The 25,762-nt window shown below is 48.6% G+C and overlaps 13 protein-coding genes across 13 annotated transcripts; 4 read left to right on the top strand and 9 right to left on the bottom strand.

Annotated features, from left to right (window-relative positions):
- Positions 1-333: 333 nt before the first annotated feature.
- AFUA_5G04155 (uncharacterized protein) lies at positions 334-779 on the bottom strand (the record flags this gene model as incomplete). The annotated part of the gene is made up of 2 exons (XM_742835.1): positions 334-594; positions 729-779. 2 exons carry the CDS (start codon positions 777-779, stop codon positions 334-336), a joined length of 312 nt encoding a protein of 103 aa, XP_747928.1.
- Positions 780-2,500: 1,721 nt separating this feature from the next.
- On the top strand, positions 2,501-4,385 carry AFUA_5G04150 (uncharacterized protein; the record flags this gene model as incomplete). The annotated part of the gene is made up of 4 exons (XM_742836.3): positions 2,501-2,698; positions 2,755-2,785; positions 2,872-3,013; positions 3,113-4,385. The coding sequence occupies exons 1-4, from the start codon at positions 2,642-2,644 to the stop codon at positions 4,383-4,385; spliced, it is 1,503 nt and encodes a 500-aa protein (XP_747929.2). The 5' UTR covers positions 2,501-2,641.
- Positions 4,386-4,454: 69 nt separating this feature from the next.
- On the bottom strand, positions 4,455-5,298 carry gprH (PMF1/NNF1 family protein; the record flags this gene model as incomplete). Its single annotated transcript, XM_001481446.2, has 2 exons — positions 4,455-4,749; positions 4,823-5,298. 2 exons carry the CDS (start codon positions 5,296-5,298, stop codon positions 4,455-4,457), a joined length of 771 nt encoding a protein of 256 aa, XP_001481496.2.
- A 177-nt stretch (positions 5,299-5,475) lies between these two features.
- On the bottom strand, positions 5,476-7,578 carry AFUA_5G04135 (putative cAMP receptor-like protein; the record flags this gene model as incomplete). Its single annotated transcript, XM_001481445.2, has 4 exons — positions 6,686-7,578; positions 6,408-6,609; positions 5,832-6,335; positions 5,476-5,754 (listed from the first exon to the last, which is right to left on the bottom strand). The coding sequence occupies exons 1-4, from the start codon at positions 6,940-6,942 to the stop codon at positions 5,476-5,478; spliced, it is 1,242 nt and encodes a 413-aa protein (XP_001481495.1). The 5' UTR covers positions 6,943-7,578.
- Positions 7,579-8,250: 672 nt separating this feature from the next.
- On the bottom strand, positions 8,251-9,935 carry AFUA_5G04130 (cyclin-dependent serine/threonine-protein kinase phoA). Its single transcript, XM_742838.2, has 3 exons — positions 9,645-9,935; positions 9,546-9,569; positions 8,251-9,464 (listed from the first exon to the last, which is right to left on the bottom strand). The coding sequence occupies exons 1-3, from the start codon at positions 9,873-9,875 to the stop codon at positions 8,550-8,552; spliced, it is 1,170 nt and encodes a 389-aa protein (XP_747931.1). The 5' UTR covers positions 9,876-9,935; the 3' UTR covers positions 8,251-8,549.
- A 143-nt stretch (positions 9,936-10,078) lies between these two features.
- On the bottom strand, positions 10,079-11,533 carry AFUA_5G04120 (putative SIR2 family histone deacetylase). The gene has a single exon (XM_742839.2). It carries the CDS (start codon positions 11,387-11,389, stop codon positions 10,244-10,246), a length of 1,146 nt encoding a protein of 381 aa, XP_747932.1. The 5' UTR covers positions 11,390-11,533; the 3' UTR covers positions 10,079-10,243.
- Positions 11,534-12,648: 1,115 nt separating this feature from the next.
- On the top strand, positions 12,649-13,269 carry AFUA_5G04110 (uncharacterized protein; the record flags this gene model as incomplete). Its single annotated transcript, XM_077804751.1, has 1 exon — positions 12,649-13,269. One exon carries the CDS (start codon positions 12,649-12,651, stop codon positions 13,267-13,269), a length of 621 nt encoding a protein of 206 aa, XP_077660889.1.
- Positions 13,270-13,815: 546 nt separating this feature from the next.
- gprF (PQ-loop repeat-containing protein) lies at positions 13,816-15,109 on the top strand (the record flags this gene model as incomplete). The annotated part of the gene is made up of 2 exons (XM_742841.1): positions 13,816-13,871; positions 13,990-15,109. 2 exons carry the CDS (start codon positions 13,816-13,818, stop codon positions 15,107-15,109), a joined length of 1,176 nt encoding a protein of 391 aa, XP_747934.1.
- Positions 15,110-15,457: 348 nt separating this feature from the next.
- AFUA_5G04090 (co-chaperone SGT1) lies at positions 15,458-17,230 on the bottom strand (the record flags this gene model as incomplete). The annotated part of the gene is made up of 3 exons (XM_742842.2): positions 17,144-17,230; positions 16,123-17,074; positions 15,458-16,042 (listed from the first exon to the last, which is right to left on the bottom strand). The coding sequence occupies exons 2-3, from the start codon at positions 16,972-16,974 to the stop codon at positions 15,458-15,460; spliced, it is 1,437 nt and encodes a 478-aa protein (XP_747935.1). The 5' UTR covers positions 16,975-17,074; positions 17,144-17,230.
- A 49-nt stretch (positions 17,231-17,279) lies between these two features.
- On the bottom strand, positions 17,280-20,029 carry erg7 (terpene cyclase/mutase family protein). Its single transcript, XM_077804750.1, has 4 exons — positions 19,648-20,029; positions 19,114-19,577; positions 17,604-19,049; positions 17,280-17,547 (listed from the first exon to the last, which is right to left on the bottom strand). Exons 1-4 carry the CDS (start codon positions 19,852-19,854, stop codon positions 17,457-17,459), a joined length of 2,208 nt encoding a protein of 735 aa, XP_077660888.1. The 5' UTR covers positions 19,855-20,029; the 3' UTR covers positions 17,280-17,456.
- A 400-nt stretch (positions 20,030-20,429) lies between these two features.
- On the top strand, positions 20,430-22,160 carry AFUA_5G04070 (uncharacterized protein; the record flags this gene model as incomplete). The annotated part of the gene is made up of 7 exons (XM_077804749.1): positions 20,430-20,760; positions 20,811-20,877; positions 20,934-21,042; positions 21,101-21,190; positions 21,296-21,325; positions 21,391-21,462; positions 21,514-22,160. The coding sequence occupies 7 exons, from the start codon at positions 20,430-20,432 to the stop codon at positions 21,985-21,987; spliced, it is 1,173 nt and encodes a 390-aa protein (XP_077660887.1). The 3' UTR covers positions 21,988-22,160.
- A 63-nt stretch (positions 22,161-22,223) lies between these two features.
- On the bottom strand, positions 22,224-23,324 carry AFUA_5G04060 (E2 ubiquitin-conjugating protein UBC7). The gene is made up of 2 exons (XM_742845.2): positions 22,732-23,324; positions 22,224-22,656 (listed from the first exon to the last, which is right to left on the bottom strand). The coding sequence occupies exons 1-2, from the start codon at positions 22,976-22,978 to the stop codon at positions 22,403-22,405; spliced, it is 501 nt and encodes a 166-aa protein (XP_747938.1). The 5' UTR covers positions 22,979-23,324; the 3' UTR covers positions 22,224-22,402.
- Positions 23,325-23,377: 53 nt separating this feature from the next.
- AFUA_5G04050 (scramblase family protein) lies at positions 23,378-25,677 on the bottom strand. The gene is made up of 3 exons (XM_742846.3): positions 24,975-25,677; positions 24,748-24,919; positions 23,378-24,689 (listed from the first exon to the last, which is right to left on the bottom strand). Exons 1-3 carry the CDS (start codon positions 25,331-25,333, stop codon positions 23,595-23,597), a joined length of 1,626 nt encoding a protein of 541 aa, XP_747939.2. The 5' UTR covers positions 25,334-25,677; the 3' UTR covers positions 23,378-23,594.
- Positions 25,678-25,762: the final 85 nt, after the last annotated feature.

Genomic DNA, 25,762 nt, shown 5'->3' with positions numbered 1-25,762 from the left:
GGCGCTCATCAACCATGAAATGGATATACAAGCACAGAAGAGAGTGGTTAGGAGAAGAAGGACAGAATACGATGAATTAACAAAGATTTTAACAATCAATCAACAATCGTAAACACCAGAGAGCGCGTGAAACAAACTGATTCGATAAAGAAGGGGGTATGATGGACGTGATATGGCAGAGAACAGGTATCACACTCGTTTACAGATTCCGTCATGAAAATGTGGCAGACGGCCCAAGCGTATAGCCCAGGCAAATCAAAAGCAAGCTTCGGATACAAACGATCTGAGGGGAGAATATCGAAAAGGGGAAGCCAGAGCTTTCGGGTGAAGAGCTTAAGCTGCGGAGGTCTCCGAAGTAGCGACCTTCTCATCTAGAACGGGCTTCCGCATGACGGCATCTTGACTAGTCATTCGCCGTCCCAGTGCGCGTTCCACTTTTGCACCAAGGGCCAGCTTACTGAGGTTGTCGCTTTTCTCTGGTGTAGGGACGAAACGTTGCTTCAGAAGGGGTTTGTTCTCTAGACGCTCGAGGCCATCGCGCAGGTGGTTGAACTCAGCCAGTCTGGGATCACCACTAGGTAGGCTTCCGATGGTCTGCTCTGATGGTGCAAGTGATGGGCTACCGCTTACGGTCGAAAATCTTTTGGACGTGCGATTCTGTGCTGGGTTAGACGACTCTGGCGAGGCGATACAACACGCAGAAGTGGAAAAGGGTAAAAGGAACTTACAGATTTGGCAATGATAGGTCGCTCCGAGTCCAATGAGGGTTGTCTGGGCATATTGATGGTATATTCTTGGGGTTTCGAGTGTGAGTTGTTTGATTGAGGGAGTAGATACTAGGTAGTGTATTGCTTTCTTCGTCGAAAAGAGAACGGCTTCGTAGGATCGCACTAATTTCTTCGATGCCGCGCGAGTCAGTCAACGTAAACTGGAAACAAAGAAAATAGATGTGACTTGTAGGGATAAGAGATACAGAAAGAGAGAAAGAGAGAGAGAGAGAAAGGCAGAAGAAGGAAAATATATCACCGATTATCGTTACTGATAGTAAAAACTCATAAAGGGACGACGAAACTCCGGTGCGAAGGGTTTAATTGACAGAACCACAAAGAAATAGTAAGGATCCCATACCTTGTAACCTAAGCAGTCAGGTATTCGCGCGCTGCTCAGTGACAACCGATTTAAACGAGGGGAAACCCTAGGTAAAGTGGGTTATTGTGGGATGACAATGGTCTCTGGGAGTTTGTCTGAGGATGGGATACTCTGGCTGGTTATTGATATATTAAACCCAGGGAGCAAAGAAACGGCGATGAGAAAGCTACTTCGTAGAATAGGCAGGCCAGAAGCCAGAACTCAGAACTCAGGAGAGCTGGGGATGAGTAAAGTGGATGTGCCGAGTGGGTCAAGGGGAGGGGGGCGCAGAGAGAAGTCAACTTACTCCGTAGTCAAGTGTGAAAGAATAGTACTAAGGCACTTCCGAAGCTGTAAGACATCTACGGAGTTACCCAGGTCGGCATTGGCTTTCTGCATATGATTACCCTGAAGTTAGATGTAGACCAATGCGCTGCAGAAATTTCTTTCAAAAGGAAACTCAGAAATTGAAGCGATTTTGAAAACGGAGGCATCACATCAAGTATGATCACATTCAAGTATGAGGTCCAGGATCAGCCCATACACGGCAGCCTACAATGTCGACGGATTTTGATCTGACTTTTTCGCGCTCGTTTTCCCACTGTTGGGCGCAAGACACGATCACTTGTTTCAAAAGCTCCCATCTTCTACTTGCAGGCGATTTTTTGCAACAGCTTCAGTGCATAACTCTAGTTACAGTGAACAAAAGATATTCCAACACTGGACTGATAATCCTGCTTCTAGCCATCGTTGTAATGGTGACGGCATAAGGATTACCTTACCTAGGGTGAGGCCATTCAGTACTTCGGTACTTTCCTCCAAGGATTTTTCCACGTGCCACATCCAAATGATACTTTAGTTCTGACTGCCACGCGAGATGATCCGTTGAGGTTTCCAATCGTCTGCTGTATTCTCTTTTATCCATGATGTCGCACGAAAATTTAAGAAGGAAGGTATGTCGTAAGAGGTTAAGCCTACCTTATTGTTCTATATAGACTCTACTGTACTACACCATGATATCATGGTAAAAAGCATTTCTACATTACTCGCCACAATCAATAATGATGCAAGGTTGATAGAAGTGCTGCTAGTGCATGATTTCTGTAACTCTCTGCTTTGCAATTTGGCTACTTCAGTGTCACAAGCCCAACTGGCTATTCGCTATGCTCTACTGAGTGTATCCAGCACAAAAACAACAAGGGTGTATATACAATGATTGTAGAGCCCATCATGAAATTGAAAAAGGTCTCAAGTAAGAACCAGTGTCGTATTATCCATGGATAAATTGTCGAGACATTCTGTAACAAAAGTGCCTGCAACCCAAGCGGTATTAAAGGCGGTCCATATAATAACAGCAGTACCAGTAAATCTTGGCCCCTCCATCATGCATATCTGAACCAGCAACCAAGCTCGAGAAAACCTCGCCAATAAATCACACATGGTTATTTACCAACCAAAAGTGGCGTGTCTATTGATCGACTTGTGTTACATCGTCCCTGCATGATCCACTGGAATGCCGAAACGCAAGGCTTTTTTGAAGGAAGCTAAATCCAAGAAAGCGGCCCAGCGGGTAGTTATATCCTCAATCATATGCCGCACAACTATGCAACTGCTGATATCCAACAGGCGCCAGAGACTGCTGATGAATTTCTAGCGGGTAGGTAATCCTAAGCCTGTCCGCCGAATACAGTCTACTCCATACCTACTCTCGAATGTAACCCTGATTCATCTGATCTTGTCCAGCCGGGGTCGAACAGGAAGAAGGCGGGGAGAAATGGCGTGCTGGCGATGCTGCCAAATCCTTCCGCTTTTTCATGCGAGCAATCGCAATTTATGATGAAGGCTTGCAAAAACATCCCCAGGCATTCGACCTGGCCTATAATAAGTATGTCTGAAACAAAAAATCCTTCCGCTGAGCAGCTAGACGGATCTTCCATCGAAACGCTCAACGGAAGAGCATACGCTCTGTACTGACAGTTCTTAGAGCACGTCTCCAATATGAAATCACCCAACATCCTAAATTAGCTGCCCAATTACCAACTCCATTGCTGGATGCCTTGCAGATAGCGTTACAGTCGCATAGGGAGGCCCTCAATCTGGAACAAGACAACGCAGATGCACTCTTCAACACCGCGCAAGTGCTCACGAGTCTTGCGGAAGCAGCTACCGACACAAAACACCCATCCGATGAACAGTTATCGGGAGCAATCAAGCTACTTCAAGAGGCCATAGAACTTTTCCAGCGATGTCTCATGCTGCAAGAGTTGCGGTACACCGAAATGCAAGAGCAATTGAAGCAGATGGAATCTGGGGATATGGGTCCACCTGAGGAGGAAATGAAGCAGGCTCAAGACGCTATGGATATTGCAGGTCAACCGGACCCTTCAGAACCGCAAGAACAATGGGCTGCAGTGATTGAGCCGGTGACCAAAAACACTCTCGTTGATACGGCCGTGGCGCAACTGGATACCCTCACTACACTCAGCAACCTGCTCACGTTTAATCCCGGAGTGGGCCTTGCTTGGGTTGAAGAGTACTCTTCCGATCTCCTGCAGAGAATTCCGGTGTATCTCGAGGGGTCAGAGAGGCAATATGAGGCGTCTTTGGCTCGAGCCAGGTTTGTATGCGCCTTGAACGAACTGGTCTATCGCAGCGGAAGGATCGAAGTCGAGACATATCACAGAGAAATCACGGGTGCCTTTGGGCCAGATTTGGACATATCTACCGATCCGGACGGTCTCTGCAGTAAAGCTGATGCGCTTACCTCTTTCAACACTGCACTCACAGACCTCCCGCCTTCCCATGACGCCGAGGCATTTGCGAAATCATTGCACATGAGATGGCAATCGCTCTCAACTGCACTGGACGCATTGACCAAAGCTTCGAAACTCCCTGACGCAAACAATCTGCCGAAAATTCATATGGCAAGGGGAGACGTAGAGATGCATAGGTGGAGGCTCGGATTGGCTCCATGGGAGTACGCCGTAGCGGGACAAAACGCCTCGACACTACTGGGAAACGCTCAAACGTATTATCGAGGCGCTGCAGCGCTAGCAAGAAGAGACGGGGCTATGGAAGAAACAAGAGATGGGACGTGCAAAGAAGCGATCGCAGCCGCTCTGGGAGGCCAGAAGGATAAACTGGAACAGCTCAAGGCGGCCGCCCCTAAAGAGCTGACAGCTGTTGCTCAGGACATGGTGGAGGACGGTCTGTTGACTCCTGTGGAGATGGAGGCTTTGTTGTCGTACCAATCATAGGCACCCATTTCAGCATCAGAAAAGTAACCTTTTGTCGTTTGTACAAGGTGCAGTCACCTCGAGGTCTATTCATATCTCTGACCTGGCCTTGACTTCTTCGTCCATCTTGAAAGCCTCCTGGCGAAGGTCATTCTCCTTGCTGAAATGCGAGGCTGCAGCCGCAGCACCTTCTATGTCAGCGACAATAGACTCGAGACTCGACAGTAGCCTTTCGATCTCCGCTCTTTGGCTTTGTATATGCTGGGCTAGCTCTGCGTTCTCAGCTTCTGTTGCCTGGATTCTCGCGTTCAAAGATGATTGGGCTTCTTGCAGGTAAGGTGTCAGATGCGCGCGGTATAGTTCGTCCGGGGTTAAGGTATGCGGACTATATCCAGTATCAGATGGTTAGCAACCCACTCAACCGAGAACAACCCGTATACCAGCAATTAGAGACATACGCTACACGACTTTCGCCTTGACCATTGTCCCTCCTATGCCTCGCCTCTCCGACCAGCCGATCCAGCTCATTCAGATGCCTCACTGCATCACGTTCGTGTAGGATATCGTCAAACTCCGCCTTCGCGCTCTCCTCGAGCTTCGCGTTCAGTTGTCTCCATACCGACTCCAGACTAGCAGGGACATGTTTCGCAGGTGTTGGAAAGCACCCTGAAAAATTTGCGTATGAATTTGCGCGCAAGGTTCGTGCGAGGGCCTGGCCGAAAACTTGCTGTAGACGCGACGCGCGTGGCCCGGGAGTGAGAGGGACAGGAGCTGGAGGAGGCGGGGAAGGTGAAGCTGCTTGTCGTGGGTGATTCGCATTGGTGGATTGAGCATCTTCTGCCATTTTCACTTCGATGTGATTATTCTTCTTCTGATCTTGCAGGCAGGTTGGTCCGTCCGGGCGATGTTGAATGTGGGGTGTGGGACATTGCATCTACGAGGAAGGGATACGTGATAGACACGTGACTTTTATGTAGATATCCACATGACGACCCATCCGACATCGATTTCTGTGTTCGCACAACAGGACCAGACATGGATTTTATGGCATTAACAAAAGACAATTTCAAACTACAGAAAATATACCGGGTGCCGTTACTATACAAAAAGATTAACCCGTCAACGCGCGGGTGCTGTCGTTCCCATGCGAATGGAGACTTCCGACAGCCCCATGTCCAGTGATTATGTGTTGGGATGGGCCTCTTTGCAGGGAATGTCGCCATTTGATCTTCGCAAAAGCCTCTTTGAAAGCAGGCCAAGAGATTGATACGTAAATGATACTATTCCAGAAGCCTTGCAGCGGAAGGACGAAACTGGACGTATAGTTCATGCCGAAGTTGAAGTTGCGCGGATAGATCAGCGCGTACAATCTGTTAATCGTGGAGGGTACCTATTCCAAATATCAATATCAGTCCAGACTGTTACTGACACCATTGCTTCTGCTGCTGCTGATGATGATGAACTGACCCATGTGACAAGCAGTGCGATGAAGAAAAGCATCGCATATTTGGTATAAGCCCAGGCGGCCGAGTTCACGTCTCTCGCCATAGCGTGATGCTGAGCGTATGGATCGTGCTGGCTGCTTCTCAACGTCCGCATTGGCACATGTTCGTCGTTGCCAGCTGCGCTGCCACCTTCAATGGTTACAGAGTAGGGCGAGTATGGGCTGAGGTATCGATGCGGTATAAGGCTGGCACTCATGATGGACAATCGATTGGATTCACTCCCAGAATGTGTGATCTCGCTGGTGACGTGGATTTCTGTCTTTTTGGAAACAGCGGGCTCCATAGGACTGTCAATTTCGCCGGAAGACTCCGGACACTCAGCCTCCTCGAGTTGCCGTCGTTTCTCGAAGATTACTTTGCCAGCACGCAGGTAAATGGCAAATGTTAGGAAAATGACGAACCAGACTGGACCATAAAAGACCGCAATGCGAAGAAAATCCCAGGGGAGCGACACCCAGCACCAGAGCTGTCAAGCAACAACGAGTTAGAGGGTAACTCTGCATATGACTGATTCCCCTACGACAAACGTTGCACTTACTATGGCTGAGCCGTAAACCTTTCCCCGAGCCTCGGTTTCTATGAAGAAATAAACGAATGCCGGAATAAAGGGGAGGCCATAGCAGAAAAGCACGTATTTCCACTCGAGTTGTCGCAGCTGTTCCGAGTTATATTTGTGGAAGAATGTCAAGTAGACATTGCATGCCATGGCAAGAGTCCACAACGCATCAGCGGGCATGAACCTGCGACATGCGAACAGCAACCATCAGTATAAAAGTCATGGGCATCAGACACGGGCAATCCGACCGAGCTACTGACCATTGAATCAGAAACGCCTGGAACTGACAAAGGCAGCTGCTTGTCCCGTAGGCGATGCCCGACTGAGAGATCATCGTGGCTACATTTGCCATGATATTTCCCCATGACGCGTAAAATACGAGACGATTGATCGGCTTGCGAAAGGATCTAGATGAGAGGAAAGAGATGATTATGATACTTGTGCCAGCGAGAGAGATCGCAGAGCATATGCGTTCTGTCGTCGATATGGCGAACAATTCTCGCGGTGAGAGCGACATATCGCCAAGCACATGCTGATCAGACTGACCACTATCGAAGGATCTTCACAGATCCATGCAAGGAACGGAAAATAGGTAAAGAGGACTGAGAGGGGTAGTCAAGGAAGAAAGGATGGAGAAGAGAGTACAGTAAATAGGTACGATCCAAGATCGCACCAGAGAGTCTGTGGCACACTCGGGCGATGGAGGCGAATCGACTTCTTGGGAAACCTATACCTCTATAAGTGAGGGTGATATCAAGATTATGTTTTGAGTTTGTCGAATCAATATTAGACAAGTTCTCTCGAGGATTCAGGACTCGGCCCTTGAGCTAATATAGCCACTTCTCCGCCGGGGGCTTTAGCCTGCTCACATGCTTTTGTCGAAGGAAGACAAACCCATGTTCGACACCTAGTTAATATGAATCTCGAGGGCTACCAATAATAGCAGAGGGAATGCCTGTTGCCAACGGAGCCGGAACAAAGCATGAAACGGTTCGGTCTTTTAGGAATCTTTCGAACTCGACCAATGCCAATTCAGAGATTCAGCTGCTGAGCTTATGCTGCTTTTCTCATTCTTCTTCCATGTGGCCCGGTGGAGCATGGGAAATCTGCGGGGATGTTGATCTCGGAGTCTGTTCTCTGTTACCTTTCTCGTATTAGATTCAGTAGTAGTCTTGCTCTAATGCACAGGACTACGAACTAGATGATTCCTCATATTCAGATTCTGGCCAATAAAAAACTCGTCCATTAGAAGCAACACAAGGGGTTGATCCTCAACCATTAGGAGTAACCAGTTCGGAATAAAGACTGTTTCCCCTAGGGAGTAGAAAGGGGAAGCAGAAAGACAAAGACAAAAAAAGAAAAGAAAACGAAAGGAAAGGAAAAAGAAATGCGTCCAAATCTTATGCATGTCGAGCCTCACATGCTTCTTTCAGCAAAGAACTGTGCCCATCATCCATCATCGTAGAACAAAGGTGCAAATTGACGATCAGTGCCGAATACGTCCTCCATAGTATCTATCTGACTCTAGAGTGGGCCAGTCAGTGCTTTCTGTTAAGGTCAATCGAGCCGACGCCACATCTTTCTCTTCTACGGTTCTTACCTTATCGTGGCCCACCCTGCTGAACTTGTGGACAGTGATGATTGACTGATCTAGACTTCTATTCAAATATGGACCGAATTACCAGCTTCTCTTAACCATGCAAGGGGTTGGCGAAACTTCGAAGCTATCAAAAAGCTACCCAGCTGTCCGGTTATAGTAATCTTTTTTCTTCAGCTTGTGCTTTGCGACGTCGACGTGTCAGTTAACGCCTCCGAGCATAGATAAGCGTATTCGTTTACTAGTGCTTGAAAGACACCATTTGGTACAGTGGTTGAAAAAGGTGAAGCTTAAATAGAACATAAAGCGCTATTCACAATGCCCTACAAGTCGGCTCCCTGTGTATCTTGCAAAAGCCAAACATGCTATCAAAACGTCAAAAGCTGCCAATAGCATGGATCTTCTTCGGGTATAACGCCACGCTCCCACACTTTGAACCTATAACTATCATCTCATTGTGCCCACCTGGGAATATGAGTAGAAGGAGGAAGAGGAGACGGTCTGTTGGGGGGGGGGGGGGCACAAATCTAGTATGTCTGCTGTGGTGGAACCATCCCTCCGTAACCTCCAGCCATTTGTTGTTGTTGCTGCTGTTGTTGTTGCTGCAACTGAGCCTGTAATTGAGGTAGGTCATGGAACCAAGGATGCTGCAGTGCATCCGCTGCACTAATGCGCATCTCTGGCCGTAATTGGAGCATTCGATTTAGCAGGTCGAGTCCGAGGGGGTCGATCTGAGGCAGAATAAGTCCCAGATCTTGTGTTGCATATACGTGGAAATTGGGTTTGTACTCTGGTAGCTGAGAGATCCCGGGCCACGAACGCTCCGAAGGGGTGCCCATCAGGCGGAAGATCTTCTGCAATTGATCCTCGTTGGTCGTCCCGGGGAACAGAGGACGGCCGGTATACAATTCTGCCATGATACATCCGGCAGACCAGATATCAATGCTCGTGTTATACGTTCTGCTGCCCAACAGCACGTCCGGAGCACGATACCACAGTGTCACCACTTCGTTAGAGAAGGTGTTGACAGGGATGCCGAAAGCACGGGCCAGACCGAAGTCGCCCAACTTGAGCTGCCCCTTCTTATTAATGAGGAGATTCTGAGGCTTGAGGTCTCGATGGAGAACCCGATTCTCATGACAAAAGGCGATGCCCTTGAGGAGCTGGTGCATGAATGACTTGATCGTGGCGTGGTCCAGCTGACCTCGGTCGCCCCGTGTGTCCATGTACTTCTTCAGATCCTTATCCATATACTCGAACACAAGCATGAGCTTGTTCTCCGTATGAATCACATCATAAAGCGAGACAATACTCTCATGTTTTAGTTCCTTCATCAACGAGATCTCTCGAATGGCTGTCGATGGTGTTCCTTCTTCCGAATCAAGGTGAATCTCCTTCAACGCTACGAGCTCGCCGGTTTGGCGGTTGCGTCCTTTAAAAACCTGCGGATATTGGGATTAATATCGCTGCGAAGAATCGAATAAGATGCGCAGGCGGGGAAGTGGAAGGAGGATCGAACGTACTGTAGCATAGGTACCTTCACCCAGCTAGAGACAAAGCAGAAGTTAGTAACGGCCTCCCTTGACAACCTTCCAAGCGGTTATAGAAGCAGTCTCACACACCTTCTCCAGCTGCTGGAAAGAGCTGGGTTGCTGCGACTTATCCATCGTCTGAGAAGAGATGTTACCTCTGGTTGTGATGGAAGTCTGCTGAGTCGAGGGTTTTGGGCGTTGGTTATTGAAAAGAAAGGATTTAGGGGACACAAGGGTAGATACGATTTCAGAAAAAGAAGCAGGGTTGTTGTACTCTGAACGAGAATCCTCTGCGGTTCTGTATGAATTCCGATAGTCCATGCTCGGAGGTGATCTGATCGCAACTTGTTTGAACCAGCCCCCGCGCGGCCTATCTTGGGATGGCAAATCGCAGGCGGTTGCTTATCCACCTGCGCGGCTCTGTCAATCAAGGTATCCAGCGCCAACTAACCAATCTTCCATTTTTGTAATCAAACCTGAGAGGTTCTCGCTATTTTTAAGTAAACATCTTTGATTTGATAATTCGAAGGTGTTCTAGATAGTTCTGGTTCGGTTGTGTTATCAACAAAAAAACTGTTTCTCAGGTACGTAAATGTTCCAAATGCTAACTATCTAACAGTCTATGCATATATGGACTTAAATCCGAAAATGTACAGTGTACAGCGCATGCAGTTCTCGGCTCCATCCGTTCACCCGTAAATAGATTTGGGAAGCAGCGACACCACAGGAGGAAGAATCGCCTCAGACGGAAAGCTGCAACGAACATGTGAGGATGAGACATCACTACTCGTCTCAAATAAGACCGACTCATTCCTGACACCTCCCAGATTGATTATGGCTATAGGCATCCCTCTCCTGTGGGCTCTCTCAACTAGTCTCCATGCAGAATACGTAGCAAGACTGCTTCCTAGAATCAGTAGCCTCCCCGCATCATCGATAGCCTCTTCAGCGGCTGTTTTCACTCCAGGGTCAATATTTTCACCAAACATGACGACCGCGGGTTTCAGAATGCCAGCTGTAGACGAAGGAAGCCATGCCCCATCTTTTTCCACTTCTACCCTGGCCAGTGTGCCATCCTTCAGTCTTGGAGGGTTTTCCAAACAGGTAGGACAAGATGGGTACCTAAACGTGGAGTATGGAGCCTCAGCCAAGTCCACGTCACCATCTGGGTTCAGCTTAAACCCCTTCCGTCTCTGTTCTTCAGGATTGTTTGTGTCGAGAGCTCCTGCTTCGACCATGCGGGCAAGAAACTCCGCCCAGGCGGGGTTGAGCCTCTCGAGTGACTTCTGAAACTCAGCGCGAGAGAATTGGTTTCGACAGCTAGTACAGACGACAGACTTCAAGTGGCCATGAAGCTCAATGGTCGGTAGCTCGGGATGCGCAATTGAGTGGAAAGAGTCAACATTCTGCGTCACAACGGAACTGACAAAGCCTTTGGCGGCGAGATCTCGGATGGCCCAGTGCGTCGAGTTGGGCTCAGCTTTCAACAACCCAGGCCACCCAACAAAGCTTCGAGCCCAGTACCTTTTGCGAGACTCATGTCGTGAAAGAAATTCGTGAAAATATATAGGCCTGTAGAATTTATTCGTGACGTAGGTGCCCTTCTCCCCTCGATAGTCGGATAGCCCAGACGCTACCGAGATACCAGCACCAGTCAAGAGAACAGCCTGCGAATGTCGGCCAACATCCACTCCGCTAAGATACGGGGATGGAGGAGCTGTGAAAAATGATAAGACGGCATTAATCGCTCCTGAAAGTGTGCTTGCTGATGGCGGTACAATAATTGGTGGAGGCAGCGGACCGGTCAACGGTATACGGATCGAGGGCTTCGTCATTGAAGACGCATTGTTGACTGAGGAAAGTTACGGAGAACGAAATGATCAAGAAAGTGTTTGACCTGTTGTGCTATCCAGGTTTTACTTTCCACAGCCACGAAATACCTTTATTATGGTAGACCGTGGATATGATGTAAGATAGGTTAACTAACGTAATCAACCACCGAACCGCGGATACCACCGAACCGCGAATTTTCACTACTTCCCCAAAATATTTGAACATACAAGTATCAACGCGCGCTATCCCTATCAATTTTATATAAATGTCTCAATCCAAAGAGGCCCGCATGCAAATGGCCATTTCTGCATATAAAAATTAAAAAATTAAATCAAAATCAAAGGCTGCTGAGATATTTGGGGTGCCTGAATCTACCCTTCGTGAGCGGCTTAGTGGGGTTAAACCACGTACAGAAACACGCGCAAATGGCCACAGAATGACAGTTATGGAAGAGAAATCTCTTGTTAAGCATCTCCTAGATGCAGATAAGCGGGGGTTCTCAATTCGGCCTGAGTTTTTACATGGAATGGCACAGATTCTGCTGCGAGCGCGTACTCATGATCCTACTACTACCCTTAGTGTCAACTGGGCATATAAGTTTGTTAAACGTCATCCAGAGCTGTGTACAAGATATAATCAACGCATATCTTATCAGCGTGCAAAGCAGGAGGATCCAAATATCATTAAACAGTGGTTTAAAACTGTATGCGAAGCTATCCAAGAGCATGGTATACATGAAGATGATATCTGGAACTTTGATGAGACTGGCTTTGCAATGGGACTCTGTACTACCTCAAAGGTTATTACTGCAGTAGAGCGCAGTGAGAGACCTCGCAGAGTTATCCAGGGGAACCGTGAATGGGTTACAATTATTAAGTGTGTGAGCTCAAAGGGGATTCCTATACCACCAGCAGTTATCCTAAAAGGGAAGGAACACCCAGCTGCTTGGTATCAAGAGCTTAATCTTCCTCCAGACTGGAAGCTTACTAATAGCGCAAATAGCTGGACAACAGATGAGATAGGCCTTAAGTGGCTAAAGGAGGTCTTTAACCCTTTTTCTCGCCTACATTCAACTGGTGCAAAGCAATTACTTATACTTGATGGCCATTCGAGCCATTAAACTGCTGAGTTCGATGATTTCTGCAAGGAGAATGCAATTATCTGTCTTTGTATGCCTCCGCATACATCTCATCTTCTTCAACCCCTAGATGTTGGGGTCTTTGGGCCACTTAAACGCGCATATAGAAAGCTAGTTGAAGGGATGATGGTGGCAGGGAACAACCACATTAATAAAGAGGATTTTCTACACCTATATCCTTCTGCACGTGAAGCAGTCTTTATCCAAAGGAATATATGTAATGGCTTTGCAGGAGCAGGTCTTAAGCCATTAGATAAAGACCGGGTTCTTGAGAAAATCACCTTTCAACTTCGTACGCCAACACCACCACCACTTCTTACTGATGGCTCAATCTCCTCTGCTTTTCAAACTCCTCAGAATCCTCGCCAGCTTGATCACAAGATCCGCAGTGTACAGAGAAGCATCCAGAAAAGGAAGCTATCTAGCAGTTCAATGGCTCATATCCAACATCTTAAAAGGGCTGCGCAGATGGCAATGAATATAAATCTTCTTCTCCAACAGGAAATCAAGGTTCTTCGCGCTGAAAATGAGCGGAAAATGAAGAAGAAGGCAAGAAAACGTGCTTCCTTAGGGAATGACCTGTTTATATCTATGCAGGAAGGTCGTGACCGTATTCAGCAGGTTAATGAGCAGGTTGATGAGCAGGTTGGTGAGTCTACACCTATATCTTGTCAGCGTGCTCCGCCGCGCTGTAGTGGATGCTGGACTATTGGACATACTAGAAGAAGTTGCCCCAATAAATAGCTATATATTCAACTAGTAGATAGTCTAATTAATGACACTGGCGGTTGAAAAGCTTCGAAGATATGATGATTTGCGGCGAAAATTCGCGGTTCGGTGGTATCCGCGGTTCGGTGGTTGATTACGTTAACTTTAAGTTGGTTGGTTAATTAGTTGATCATTCCAAAATGACTAATCTTAATGTCACATGATGATATTTGTCCAGTGTCGCAAGCTGGTGTCAAACCTTTTGCTTGCGAATTGACAGAAAAATTGAGCCTGACGTTTCTAGACAGAAGTGATATTGTTTCATAGATGTATTACTGGAAAGCACGCTTTCTGCAAGAGTAAGTCCGATATCTGGTCTGGAGAACATAGTATGGGTCTGAATTACCCCAGACATTAGCACGTGACCGATCCAGAGTAGAGTCTTCAAAACGTCACACCTCCATTCCCAGATAAATAGTCGAATTCGACGTGCTGATAATTTCCTTGTCTTTTCTAAGCAGTTCTTGAATTGTCTGAGCGAATTGGATTTTGGTCCAATTCGTCGCTTCGTCCTCTTTGGACATGTTTCCCTCCCAAGCTGGCAATCTAGATCTAGATGCTCTAAGTGGTATTTGCGGGTATGATTCTAACCTCTTTGCTTTCTATTTGTGACAAGATGAGAGGATTGGTCGGGGAGGAACGACATCAAGGAGGAATTTAGTGCTCTGACAGCTGATTTCTGACTGGCACATATAGGTCAATTTCCATTGCATGCTGGGTTGTGGTTTTCTCACCGCAGATCATTGAGAATTTCCGCCGTGGCTCTGCTGATGGACTCTCTTTGCTCTTTCTCGTGGTCTGGTTAGCAGGGGATGTTTTCAACATCCTTGGTGCCGTCCTTCAGGGCGTGCTACCTACAATGATCATCCTTGCCGTCTACTACACCCTCGCAGACATTGTTCTTTTGGGCCAATGCTTCTACTACCGGGGATTCACGCTGCGAGATAAACTGTCTAATCCCACTTCTCCCGCAGATATCAACTCTGAAGAAGAGCCTTCGCAGACTAGAAAGGCAACGGAGCATACCTCTCTACTGCCTCCCAAGTCTAACGGTCACTCACATCACGTCCTGGCACAAGAGCCTCACTATCAATCAGGCCAGGCGGGACCAGCAGCAGCAGCAACTACTTCACAAGTGCGGCCGTTACCATCGCATCCGGACCACCGGCGACACTCTGCAACATCCTTTCGGGAGATAATCCATTTGAACGTCGACGGGACGCATCTGTCACCCGCAACACCCTTCATTGAACCAACTTCCAAGGAATATTTGTCTGCTCGACGCATTTCCACTCTTCAGACTGTCCTTTTTAACTTGACCACCATTGCACTTGTCTGCGCCGCAGGAGTCCTGGGCTGGTATGTCAGCCCTAGCTCTTCCAAAAACGAAGAATCAGACTTGCCTGGAGATGACCGCGATTCATCCTCTCTTACCTTCGACACCGTAGGCCAGGTGTTTGGCTATCTATGCGCCGCCCTGTATCTTGGCTCACGCCTGCCTCAGATTCTTCTCAACTACCGGCGCAAATCTACGGAGGGGGTTTCCTTGCTATTTTTCCTCTTCGCATGCATCGGCAACCTGACCTACGTACTCTCTATCCTGGCTTATTCCCCCGTTTGCAAGCGACACTCTCATCACCCTCACGACTGTCGCCCTGGAGAAGCCGCTGCGCTCTACGGCCGATATGTACTTGTTAATTTGTCGTGGTTGATAGGGAGCTTTGGGACTCTCTTGCTTGACATGTGTATTTTCATTCAATTTTTCTTGTACAAAGAGAATGGAGACGGCATAGATGGGAGTAGTGCCTGTGACTGATTTAGCGACTGACAGCGATACAAATCGGAAATGGATGGAAAAAAGGCGCTTGTTTGGAAGTATTCCCTAGGAGTTCTGCTGGTTGGTTTGCTGATTATGATTCTCTGTACGCAAAATGCATATATAGGCGAGAAAGAAGAGAAGGCTATCGTGAAATTCGTTAGAAAGGTATCTTTTCTTCATTTTACAGCCATGCAAGAATTTCCATAGAAAGGACGACACCCGAAGTAAAACACCCGCTAGATGCAATGCGTACCCAATCGTAATGCTGTCAACGCATTTCCCTCCCAGACGGTCTACTGGAAACATGAATCAGGTGAATTAGCCCTAAATGTGAGCATTATCAACCTAGTCACTGGGTGGCCGTGCTTCCACTTTGCCTTGGCTCACTTCCTTCCAGTTGGTGCTCAAAGACGTGCCCTGGCTCTCCACGTAACTTTTCACCATGGCCCGACGGGTGTCTGGGTCCGCGTTGGCATACAGTTTCTTAAAGAAAGCATCCACTGGATCGCCAGTGCCGTAGTCAGAGTCGATGGAATCCGCGCCATCGGAATCATCGCCACTGTCATCACCAGCTTTTGCGTCTTTTTCCGCGCTCCGCTCCTTACCCTTGCCTTTTGACTTCTTCGCTGTCAGCGCTGATGCGACTTTATCCCAATCTTTAGCGCCACGGCGAGATGAGGTCGGGTAGGACGGCCCGCTTTCGGCGGCGGGGGTGGCTCCTATAATCGCCTGTCGATCAGCAAGTTTGGCACTTGACGACGACGCTTCTAATGCTCCCCATTTCTGGCCCGCTGTCTTTTTGCGAAGGACGAGTTCAATCTTTGTTGACATCACAGAAACTTTTGATGCAGATGGGTCAATCGGAGCGAACAGAGGATCCAGAGTAAAAGCGTAGTCCGCGCCGGACGGGAGCGGGAACTGAATGGCAGCCTGTAACGGCTAACAATCAGCTCCGGATCAATAGCATGAGATTTGGAAGGGGATAAAAAGGGTCAGTTGAAATCCCATACCGATTCATCCTTAAGCTCGGTGTCAACTCTGTCCTTTGGCACCCCCTTAACATAAAGGGTGACGACAACCGAGTCATGAGACTGATACCACTCGTGCCGAACCTTCTCTATTGAGGGGCCAGTGGGTGGTGAAGTGGTGGACATCGCGGGTGGAGCCTTGCCTATTGTGGCCTGGCTCTCTGTTGTAGGAGTGCATGTTTTTGTAGAATCTGCGGCCTTGTCGTCCGCCGAGGTGGCCTGTGCCTGAGCACTTGCCTCCTCGACTTTACCAGCCTTAAAAGCATCGAATTGCTTCTTGAGATCCTTTTCAGATGGAATCGATACACCCTTGGGGAACTCTTCAATGGTGACCCTTGCTTTCTCGTCGCCCTCGGCCAGCTTGCTCAGCTTTCCCTTAACTTTCAATATCCAAATGGGGAGCTCCTGCTCATAGCCTTTCTTGGTGGAGGAACGCGCAGTGCCACCACCAGCCATCGCATCCTTCACTTTCTCCGATCTATCTTGACCTTCTGTAGTTGTGCCAATCTTGTCCTGGATGGTGCTGAACACGAAGGCTGCGTCGCCGTATCGCTCAAGCTGATACAGGACGATGCCGCGTCTCATCTGTGCAGACAGTATCAGCTCGCGTTTCGCTCGTTCTCGAGCAAGCGTAAGCGCGATTTCAGCATCTTGAAGCGCGGCCTGGAAGTTGGGACCTCCGTCTGCGGGCTTGAGCCGTGATAACGCAGTCGACCTCTTGATATAGTAGGCTGGGGCGCGGGGTAGCTCCGTCAGGGCTTGGGTATAGTACCGGATGGCAGTGGGACAGTCAGAGTTGGCTAGGGCCTTGTCGCCCTCTGCTGCCGCGTTCATTCTGTTGTTCGTCTAGATCTATTGCTATTATTCTCGCTCTGAATATTCTCCACACTTAGCTTAGGCGGCAATGTTGCCGCAAGTTATTCTTCAGTAGACACTAGAGGTCGCCTCAGCTAGTGACCTCAAATTGAACTATATGGAAATATTCTCGTATAAGGGAGCTCACTTCTCAAAAATGAAAAGAGCATAGCTATTTCTATAGCTCTTTTCTCGGGAGTAGCTTGTTGGTTCTATGACTTTCTTTGGAGACTGCGGGGAGCACACGTGATGGCATTAGCCCGATCAGGCAATGCATTTAATAACTCCGCTCGGGATAAAGTAGGTAGTATTATCATTAGGCTAAGCATTCCACTTTAATACAGACAGCAAACATTGCTGATTCATTAGACAGTATGTCGTATATGGTACATATGATACACCCTGGAGACAAGTCAGGTGCATGAGAGATTCCGTCCTGGAAGGCACGGCTTAAATTCGCCTCACATCAGTTCTTCGTTGCCGAATTTGCGGCTATAAAGGCCCAGGGCTCGAATGGGCCAGTAGAACTTGTAGTTGGGATACGATATCATGCTAGGCCTGGGTCAGCTGTTGACCGGGAAAACGAGTTCGCAAACAAAGATACTTACCAAGATTGGTTGAAAACGCCCTCAATGGATTCTTGCAACCACTCCCCGTTTGGTTGCTGCCGTGACATGAGCAGCTTCATGGCTTTCTGCAGTGGCTCCTTGTGTGGATATTCCGCCTCCATTAGTGCAAGACAAGCCCAAGCAGTTTGCACTACTTGGGACTTTTCATGTTGAACGTACACATGCTTTTCACTGCTGAGATAGGATTCACCCCATCCTCCATCCTCCTTTTGCTTGGAGAGGAGGAACTCGCAGCCACGCCGCGCATACTCGCTGGTCTCGTAGGTTTCCCCGACACTGGCCAGGCTTTCCAGGGCAAACATGGCCGCATAGGTGAAGCAGATTCCCCAAGATCCGTACCAGCTCCCATCCGGTCTCTGCACGCGTTTGATATATTTCACGGCTTTGTCTTTCGCAGCCTTGATCTCGTCGGCCCGGTAGTCAGGGTAAAATCTGCTGAAAAGCGAAAGCGCGGTGACAGAAGCAGTGGTACATTCGGGATAATCATAACCGATCATGATTCCGCCAAACACTTCCGCAGCATTGAGCCACTCCAGCTTCTCGGAGCCACGAGTGGTTTCGTACTCGGTGAACCCGCCAGAGGGATTTTGCATCAGAAGTAAGCAGTCAACACTGTCTTTTAGTCGTTCCACGGAGATCAGCCTTGGATAGTTGTGCATCTCCTGTAGTTGGATTGTGGATCGCAAGCCCTCCGCTGTGCAATCACTAACTGTATAGCCTTGTGTCTTGTTACTGAACGGCCACGCGCCTTTTCGGTGTTGGCGGTAACACTTTTCTTGATCTGGGACGTTCTCCCGAAGTTGATGGTCTTCAAGGAACTCCAATGCTTTGGTGAGCATTGGTCGCCACTTGGGGTCATCTGCGAACCCGGCAACGACAATTGCTTGCGTTATGAAAGCGGTATCCCACACTTGAACCCCGTTGGTTCCATTCATCAACATGCCTTCATTCTTCATCCACATGTAATCATTCAGACGCTCACGATGGCGACGAACTGAATAGCTGTCTGGCCCATCATGGAGATAACAAGCTACCATGTTCATCGGGTTGCTCACAGGGCCCAAGCCTGCATAGTCCGTATTCTCGTCTTCCATTCTAATCAACTCCCAGGTCCATTCCTCTGCGCGTTTTACCAACGCAGGAATTCGGAAATAGGGGTTCCACACAGAGACGAGAAGTTGGTTGATCAGGTTCAAAAGCCAAGTCTTGGGGTAGTAATTATCGGCTGCATGAATCGAGTTCCGGTGGTTTGCAAAGCTGATAGAGTCGTAAGGCTGAGTGTACAGCTCCTGACGCAACTGTTTCGTGAGCGGATCCAGCGGATGGGTGAACTTCTTGGACCATAGGTACGACATGGGCAAGAACACTTGACGTATATGGATCCACCACCGCCAAGGTGTAAAGGGAACCCAATCCGGAAGCAGCCTAGACCGTTGTTAGGCACTTGTTGATATATTACAAGAGAATGTGCAGATGTAATGGAACGTACCAAAGCTCAGGCGGAACGGGGTTGACACACTCCCATTCCATGACACCGAGGACACTGAGCCAGAATTTCGCCCAGTGAGGGCCATATATGGCACCGCCAAACTTATGTAAGAGCCCACGGGCTTTGATCATACGAGGGTCGTCTTCGCTGACACCGATCAAGCGCAGCGCGACGTAGTTCATGCAAGTTCCAAAGACAGAGCTATGTGCCTCAATGTGCAAGCCCCAGCCGCCGTCCTCCGGGTGCTGACGAGCAAAGAGATACCTTTTAATCTCAGTCGCATACTCCGGCGGAATCGGAGTGTTGGTCACGTAGTACGTGATAATAAGGCCTGGGAGCAAGAACATTGGGCCTCCATACTCACAGGCCCAATTGCCTGGAGGAAGTTGCAATTTGGAGAAAAACTCTAGGCCATTCTCGGCACATTGCAGTGGAGTTTTTGCTTTCGGCAGCTCTGGAAGTTCCTGTTGTATAATAGTCAGGTACGTGAATGGCAAACATGCGGTTCGTGGCGGCAGGGGCGAGAGGTGTTACTGTAGGGAGCCCCAGAAAATGCTTGTCAGCGACAGATTGAGGCCATTTTTCGTTTTCTTCATCGGATTCCAAGTAATGCCAGGTCTGACGGCCCCGATCATCTAACAATCTCCATCTTGAATAGTCTGTTTTGAGGTCTCCGTTCTCGTCAGGAGTCAAGTGACCCTGAGCTGCAGTTCTCCACGACGCAATTGGGCCTCCCGTCATTATCTAGTTCGGAGAACTCCAAATTCCAAAATCACCGTAAAAGCTGATGCCGATTTTACTGTTTGGTCAACTGATGAATGTTGCGAATGATCAACAGGGGATTAATGAAAAAGGAACACCAATGATTAAGAGCAGATCACATGTAGATCTGGGATGTTGATATGCATGTGCTTAGTCATTAGCGGCACAACATAACTAGGTTCACTAACTTGGTTAACTAATAACTATACGCATCATGCAACACAAGCAAGTCATTGCTCCATCTGTATAGTAGGGATGAGAATTACGGATGGAACAGAAACTTGGGCTTGTATAGACAGACTGAAGTGTGTAGAAGTCGTTTTGTTGACAGCGTTGTGAGTATATTTTATTCTGGTTCAGGCTGGAGGGACATATATAGTTCTTTAACTCTGAACGAGTGGAAATTTACATTGAAGCAGTTTAGACACACTTGATAAGACAAAAATAGGACTTATAATGGCATCAGCCAGGATTCCTGAGCATAGTGAAGGACATGAGGCCTCCGAGTCCCTCCACATAGTCACTTGACTCCTACTCATCAACTCTTCTCCTCAATGTATCGGCACATAGTAGTCGACAATGAGCAAAACCGCGAAGCAATGGAGAACGCACCGGACAATGCTGGATCGAGCCCAGCTAGATTTTTCACAAATCAGGAGCAGTCCCAGAAAGAGAGAGTTCAGACGTTTATTGACAATATACTCATAGAGATCCTCGATGAGCTACGGACGCCGGACGGTCGACCAACCCTGACTTTGAAACGGAGATCCAGAGGAGTTCCCCGTTCCATAAATCCCGAAAACCTTGCTCTAGAGAGTGAGGAGAAAGAAATACTATCATCCTACAGCTGGCCGGGCACGAATGCGTATGAGGCTTGGAAGTTTAGTACGGAACTTCTTTTCCCTCGGAAATCTGGACCCGACTAAAGTTGCTAGCTGCCATCATCCGAGGACTATCAGTTATCGCGGAGGCGATTCAAGCTGGTCTGGTAGTTTCGAAAAGGTTTTGATTATCAGAAAATAAGATAGAGCCTCGAACGCTGGCTGATTGAGTAACAGAGACATCTATTACAGCGATCCAGCTTGTTTCGGTTCTCAGCAAATCGTTGACACGATAATTGATGACATTGCTCATACGATTGGGGTTGATAGAGCGGCGTTGAACGTGGTAATACACCTAGATCAACTCTTTGACTCGAATGTTCAGCTGACATCAGATGGCGCAGGAAGCGGTAGCCAAAGGGCTTGTTGCGGGATACTATCGTCTGATGACCAAAACTGGCGAAATGGTGGATGCCCGCCTATCAACCAAGGTAGTCCACAATATTCACACTTCTCCGGGGAACAACAATGATGATGAGATGCGCTAGGACGTCCTGATACCGAAAACGGAAGACATTGAAGCAATTGATGCCTCCGAGGTGAAATGGGTCTTGATCTTGGAAAAAGAAGTAGGAGAGGATATATCACCCACGTACCATCCGCTGCGTACAGTGCGGTAACATCTCATTCTCAGGCAGTCTACCGTCGACTCTCGAGAAGCAGCTATCACACTAGAGCAGCCGCAGGAAAAGGTGTATTGGTAACAGTAAGTTCCCAATGCTAGAGCCACGGGCTAGAAACCGACAATGAACCACAGGGAAAAGGCTATCCGGACCTCAGCACGCGAGCCTTTGTTCGAAGACTGCTTGATGAGACTAGACATCTCCCCGCAGAGGAGTCCCCGCGCTTTTACGCTCTCGTCGACAGTGATCCTGATGGCATGGCAATCATGTCAACATATAAATATGGCTCGATGGCGCATGCGCACGACAACGAGAAGCTCAACGTTTCTAAGCTTTGCTGGCTGGGACTCCGAACATCTGATGTCATTGGAAGTGCAGACTCATTCGGGGATGAGGCTTTCATTCGCCTGAGCCTGAGAGACAGAAAGAAGGCTGTTGCGATGCTGTCGAACAATCCCGTGTGGGCAGAAGATGGGCCAGAGCAGGAATGGCGCGCAGAGCTGCAGCAGATGCTCATGTTGAACTTGAAGGCGGAGATTGAGATTCTCTACAATCGGCAGGAAGGACTTGAAGGGTGGATCAATAAGAAGATGACCCTTCCAAGCTGATACAACGGGGCAACAGATTGTCGGTTCGAAGCCGAAGTTATGAAAAGTTTTCAGACAATCGAGGGAGCGTAGAGGAGGCAAGAGAAAAAGAGGTCTATTCTGCGCCCTGTTACATAATAAGAACAAACATTGAGCCGAAAGCGACATGCAGAGTGATATGAATGATCGAGACGAAAAAAAAAAAAAAAAAAAAAAAAAAAAAAAAAAAAAAAAAAAAAAAAAAAAAAAAAAATAAAGGCTTCGGGAACACACCAAAAACGCCATTTATCCGACCCCAATACCGTAACCGCGTAAGCTTCGATGCTAGAAGTGCCACATGTAGACAAACTCGTAGCACAAGTATGGCTCACGGCTTATGTACAGCCCCAGGTACAAATACCTAATATATCCATCCAACGCGTCCGCATGCTGTTCCCTACAGACCCAAGCCCTTCCTGACCTCATCACGAACCTTCCGCTCATACTCGCTTCTGCGTTCTCTCCACATTTTTGCCGCTTCGACATTAGCAGGACTTTCGTCATTGGGTTCTGCCAGCATGCTCATGACGGAGATCAGGATTTTCTCCACACTCTGAATGGGCGACCACCGCTCGGAGGCATGCTCGTAATGGTTCGGATCATCACCGGGAGGATGAAGAATGGATATGCAGACAGTTCCGTTGGGATAGACTGTTAGGAGGCTATGTCAGACACCGCATGGATTTGATATTGATTGAACGGGAGAAGAGGCACGCTATCTCTCACCATTCGGATGCCACACCCCACCACCGACGAATTTCATTGTTGGCGGACTCAGCGGGTAATCTTTGGGGAATTTGAGCTCTGCTGCAAACACGCCTCCTTCATATGGCGTACCCTCAGGACCTTGAATCAAGGCCTCCCAGTGAAACATATCATCCTCGCTGACTGGACCAGCAGTGATGCCCTCGGGAGGGTTGGTTGATAAGTTCTTATACTCGTGAAAGAGACGCTTCTGTGCGACGGACGACATTGTGTAACCAGATATCCAAAATTGGAGGAAAGTGAGCGAGCAGAATTAGAGGCGTAGCGACAAAGAGAGGGAAAAGCGTTGGGTTTGTAGAATAGTGGCTGAGGAGAAGAGGTGATCGGTGTGGGGTACTTGGATCCTGGTTCCCCAAACGTGGACGCTGTGTGAATGACTTGTAAGAAGCTAAGCCTGCAAAGAGTAGAGGGAGGCTCTACTCCGTAGAGATGGAAGATCAGGGGACGGATGATGCTGCCGGAGGCTAGTGGCTCAAGTACTTGTACGGAGTCTCCATAGCTGACAACGTGAGTGGAAACGGGGTTTTGCCAGTTGCCACCCGGCAAGATTTCACCGTGGCTTTCCCCGAGGATCGGCCCGCAAGGGACAGAAGGCCCATCATAAGCTGAAAATGTCTCGCTGATGCTGGAAGTAATGAAAGGACAAGGCAAGAGGGCTTGACAGTCTCACATTGGAATAATGCCTACTTATAATACACTATTAATGTACATGCGGCGTTCTATAATCTACATGAAGGATGATCTCGAGAGTTCTCATTGTTTATGAGACCCAAGAGAAATGAGCAGAAACAACATATGCAGGGGGTATAATCTTCTCGCAATCTTCAAAACCAATCATTGTCCCCTTCTTCGCCCTCATCATCTGGCTCCTCGATGTTCCAGGGATCTTCGGGCGCGCGAGCAAAAGGATCCTCTTGCTCCTCGGCCCATACATCCCCGTAAGGACCTGCTTGACCGGAAACCGATGATTGCTGGTCTGCCGAGTACGGCTGCTGCTCGGGTGGGGGAGGATGCTGTGAATTGCTGTCTCCTGCCATGCCTCTTGACAACGCATCGTAACCAGCCATCGCACCCGCACCCGCAGCTCCAGCAGCAGCACCTTCAGCGATTCCTTCAGCGGCGCCAGCCCTGCCGATGGTGCCCGCGGCCGCCTCACCTACAGCTCCAGCTTCGCCAGCAGCTGCACCACCGGCAGCGGCACCACCGGCAGCGGCCTCTCCGCCAATACCGGGGAACCAGATGGGCATGAAGCCAAAACCGCCAGCACCACTGTGACGGCTAAAGTAATCGAAGTCGATACTGACCGCAGTGGCCAGCATTACTGCCCGTTGGTCCAGCGTCATTCCTGTTGGCGCGTTTGTTCGTGTGGTCAAATCCTCGGAACCAAGAGCCGCAGAATCCATGCGAAGAGCATAGACACCTGTGTCAGTGAACAGTTCCCGCGCGAAGCCAACGAAGTTCCGGTTGACTGAGCCGATGAGTCGGTTGTCAGCCGAGCGTAGAGAGAAGTCCCATGACAAGAAGGGCTCATCGACATAGGCGAACTGATGGTATTCACCAACATCTTGACCGCTGGCATTAGTCTGCGTCAATTGCATCTGCTGCGAGTTTGATAACCCTGTTTGCGAGAGAGGTAATCTCTGAGTTCCCATCTCCGTGGCGCTGAGAGGGGAGTGATGATAGGTGAAAAGGTTGTATTTCCGCCGCAACGGCGCCCACTGCTGCTGTGCTTCTCCGATCACACGCATATCCTCTAATCCCAAAGGCGAGATGCGTGCATTTGAGGTCCCCGTAGCTTGGACAAGTGACCCTGAAGATGCAGTCTGGACTGCGGTTGAAGACGAGAAGGCGCTTTTGGCAACATCAAGAGGGTCGTACACCCGAATGCGAGAGTTAATCCAAGAGAAGGGGCGGTGGAACTGAAAAGCGTTAGGAGACTCATTGCTGGTGGAATTTCACAAATGGATATGGACATACTCGAAGCACCTCGTTTTCGTGCCGATCAAACACGTGCGTCACAAAACTTCGGTGTGTTCGAAACCACTGTCTCGCCATCATATTTGCCATGCCTTTCTCTTGTTCGGCCATATATCCGATATGGTTTCCATTTGCATCCATGATGACGTATTTGTTCGCCTGTTCGAACCCGCTGCGAATCGCTGGTTAGCTTTGACTTTGACATGACCTCCCATAAGGCTGCATACATCATCACATTCATCAACTCAAGCTGTCTTTGTATAACCAAACCAGAATTTGCCAATATCCCCATGGCTGGATGTGTCTCTTTGAGGACGCCATTGGGATCTTCTGGTATATGAACGGGAGAAAGTAAGGTGTTCTGTGCGGGGTCATAGTTGGGAGTTGGCCTGTTCGATTCCGTAGCTGTTGGTTCAAATTGCTGTGGAGAGAGCGCTCCTCTGTTATGTGCTACGGGCCTTAATCTCCGTGCCACATCTCGAGCAACTCGAGGGCTCCGACGTCCTCTTGTGAATGAGCTCGCGAATGCACGGCCAGGCGCTGCCACCAAACCTGTGAGAGGCGTCCGTAGTCTTGAACTCCACATAAAGCTGGTCACTCGAGGCTGTGAATGGATAGACTTGACGTATGGTGTTTTCCTGAGGATTAAATAAATCCGTCTGTAACTTCCGCAAATGAAGACGAACACCTTTAGCAGCTCTCGAGGAAAAAGGTGGAAGAAAGGTCGAGCTGTGGCGGAGCAACGAAGAATGACGGAGTTCCATTGTACATTTATACCTCACGGCATTAGGCGGAGATAAGAGACCGAAGAAGAAACAAGAAGAGGGTGAAGAGTCAACAAGTGTCATGATCGCATATACACTTGGACCTCATGAACCTACAAGGCCTGATGAGTCTGAGACTCATTGCAATTCTGTAGAGACACAGTTTATTGCTCTCGCGAGACCGGGATGTGTCGCAGTAATCCGTCCTGACCGAGCTCATCACAGTTCTACATCGGTGGCGAGTGAAACGG

The sequence above is a fragment of the Aspergillus fumigatus genome, chromosome 5 (genome assembly GCF_000002655.1).
Source record: "Aspergillus fumigatus Af293 chromosome 5, whole genome shotgun sequence".
NCBI lineage: Eukaryota > Fungi > Ascomycota > Eurotiomycetes > Eurotiales > Aspergillaceae > Aspergillus > Aspergillus fumigatus.
Note: the sequence above shows the minus strand (reverse complement) of the source record. Positions and strands in the feature narration are given on the sequence as shown.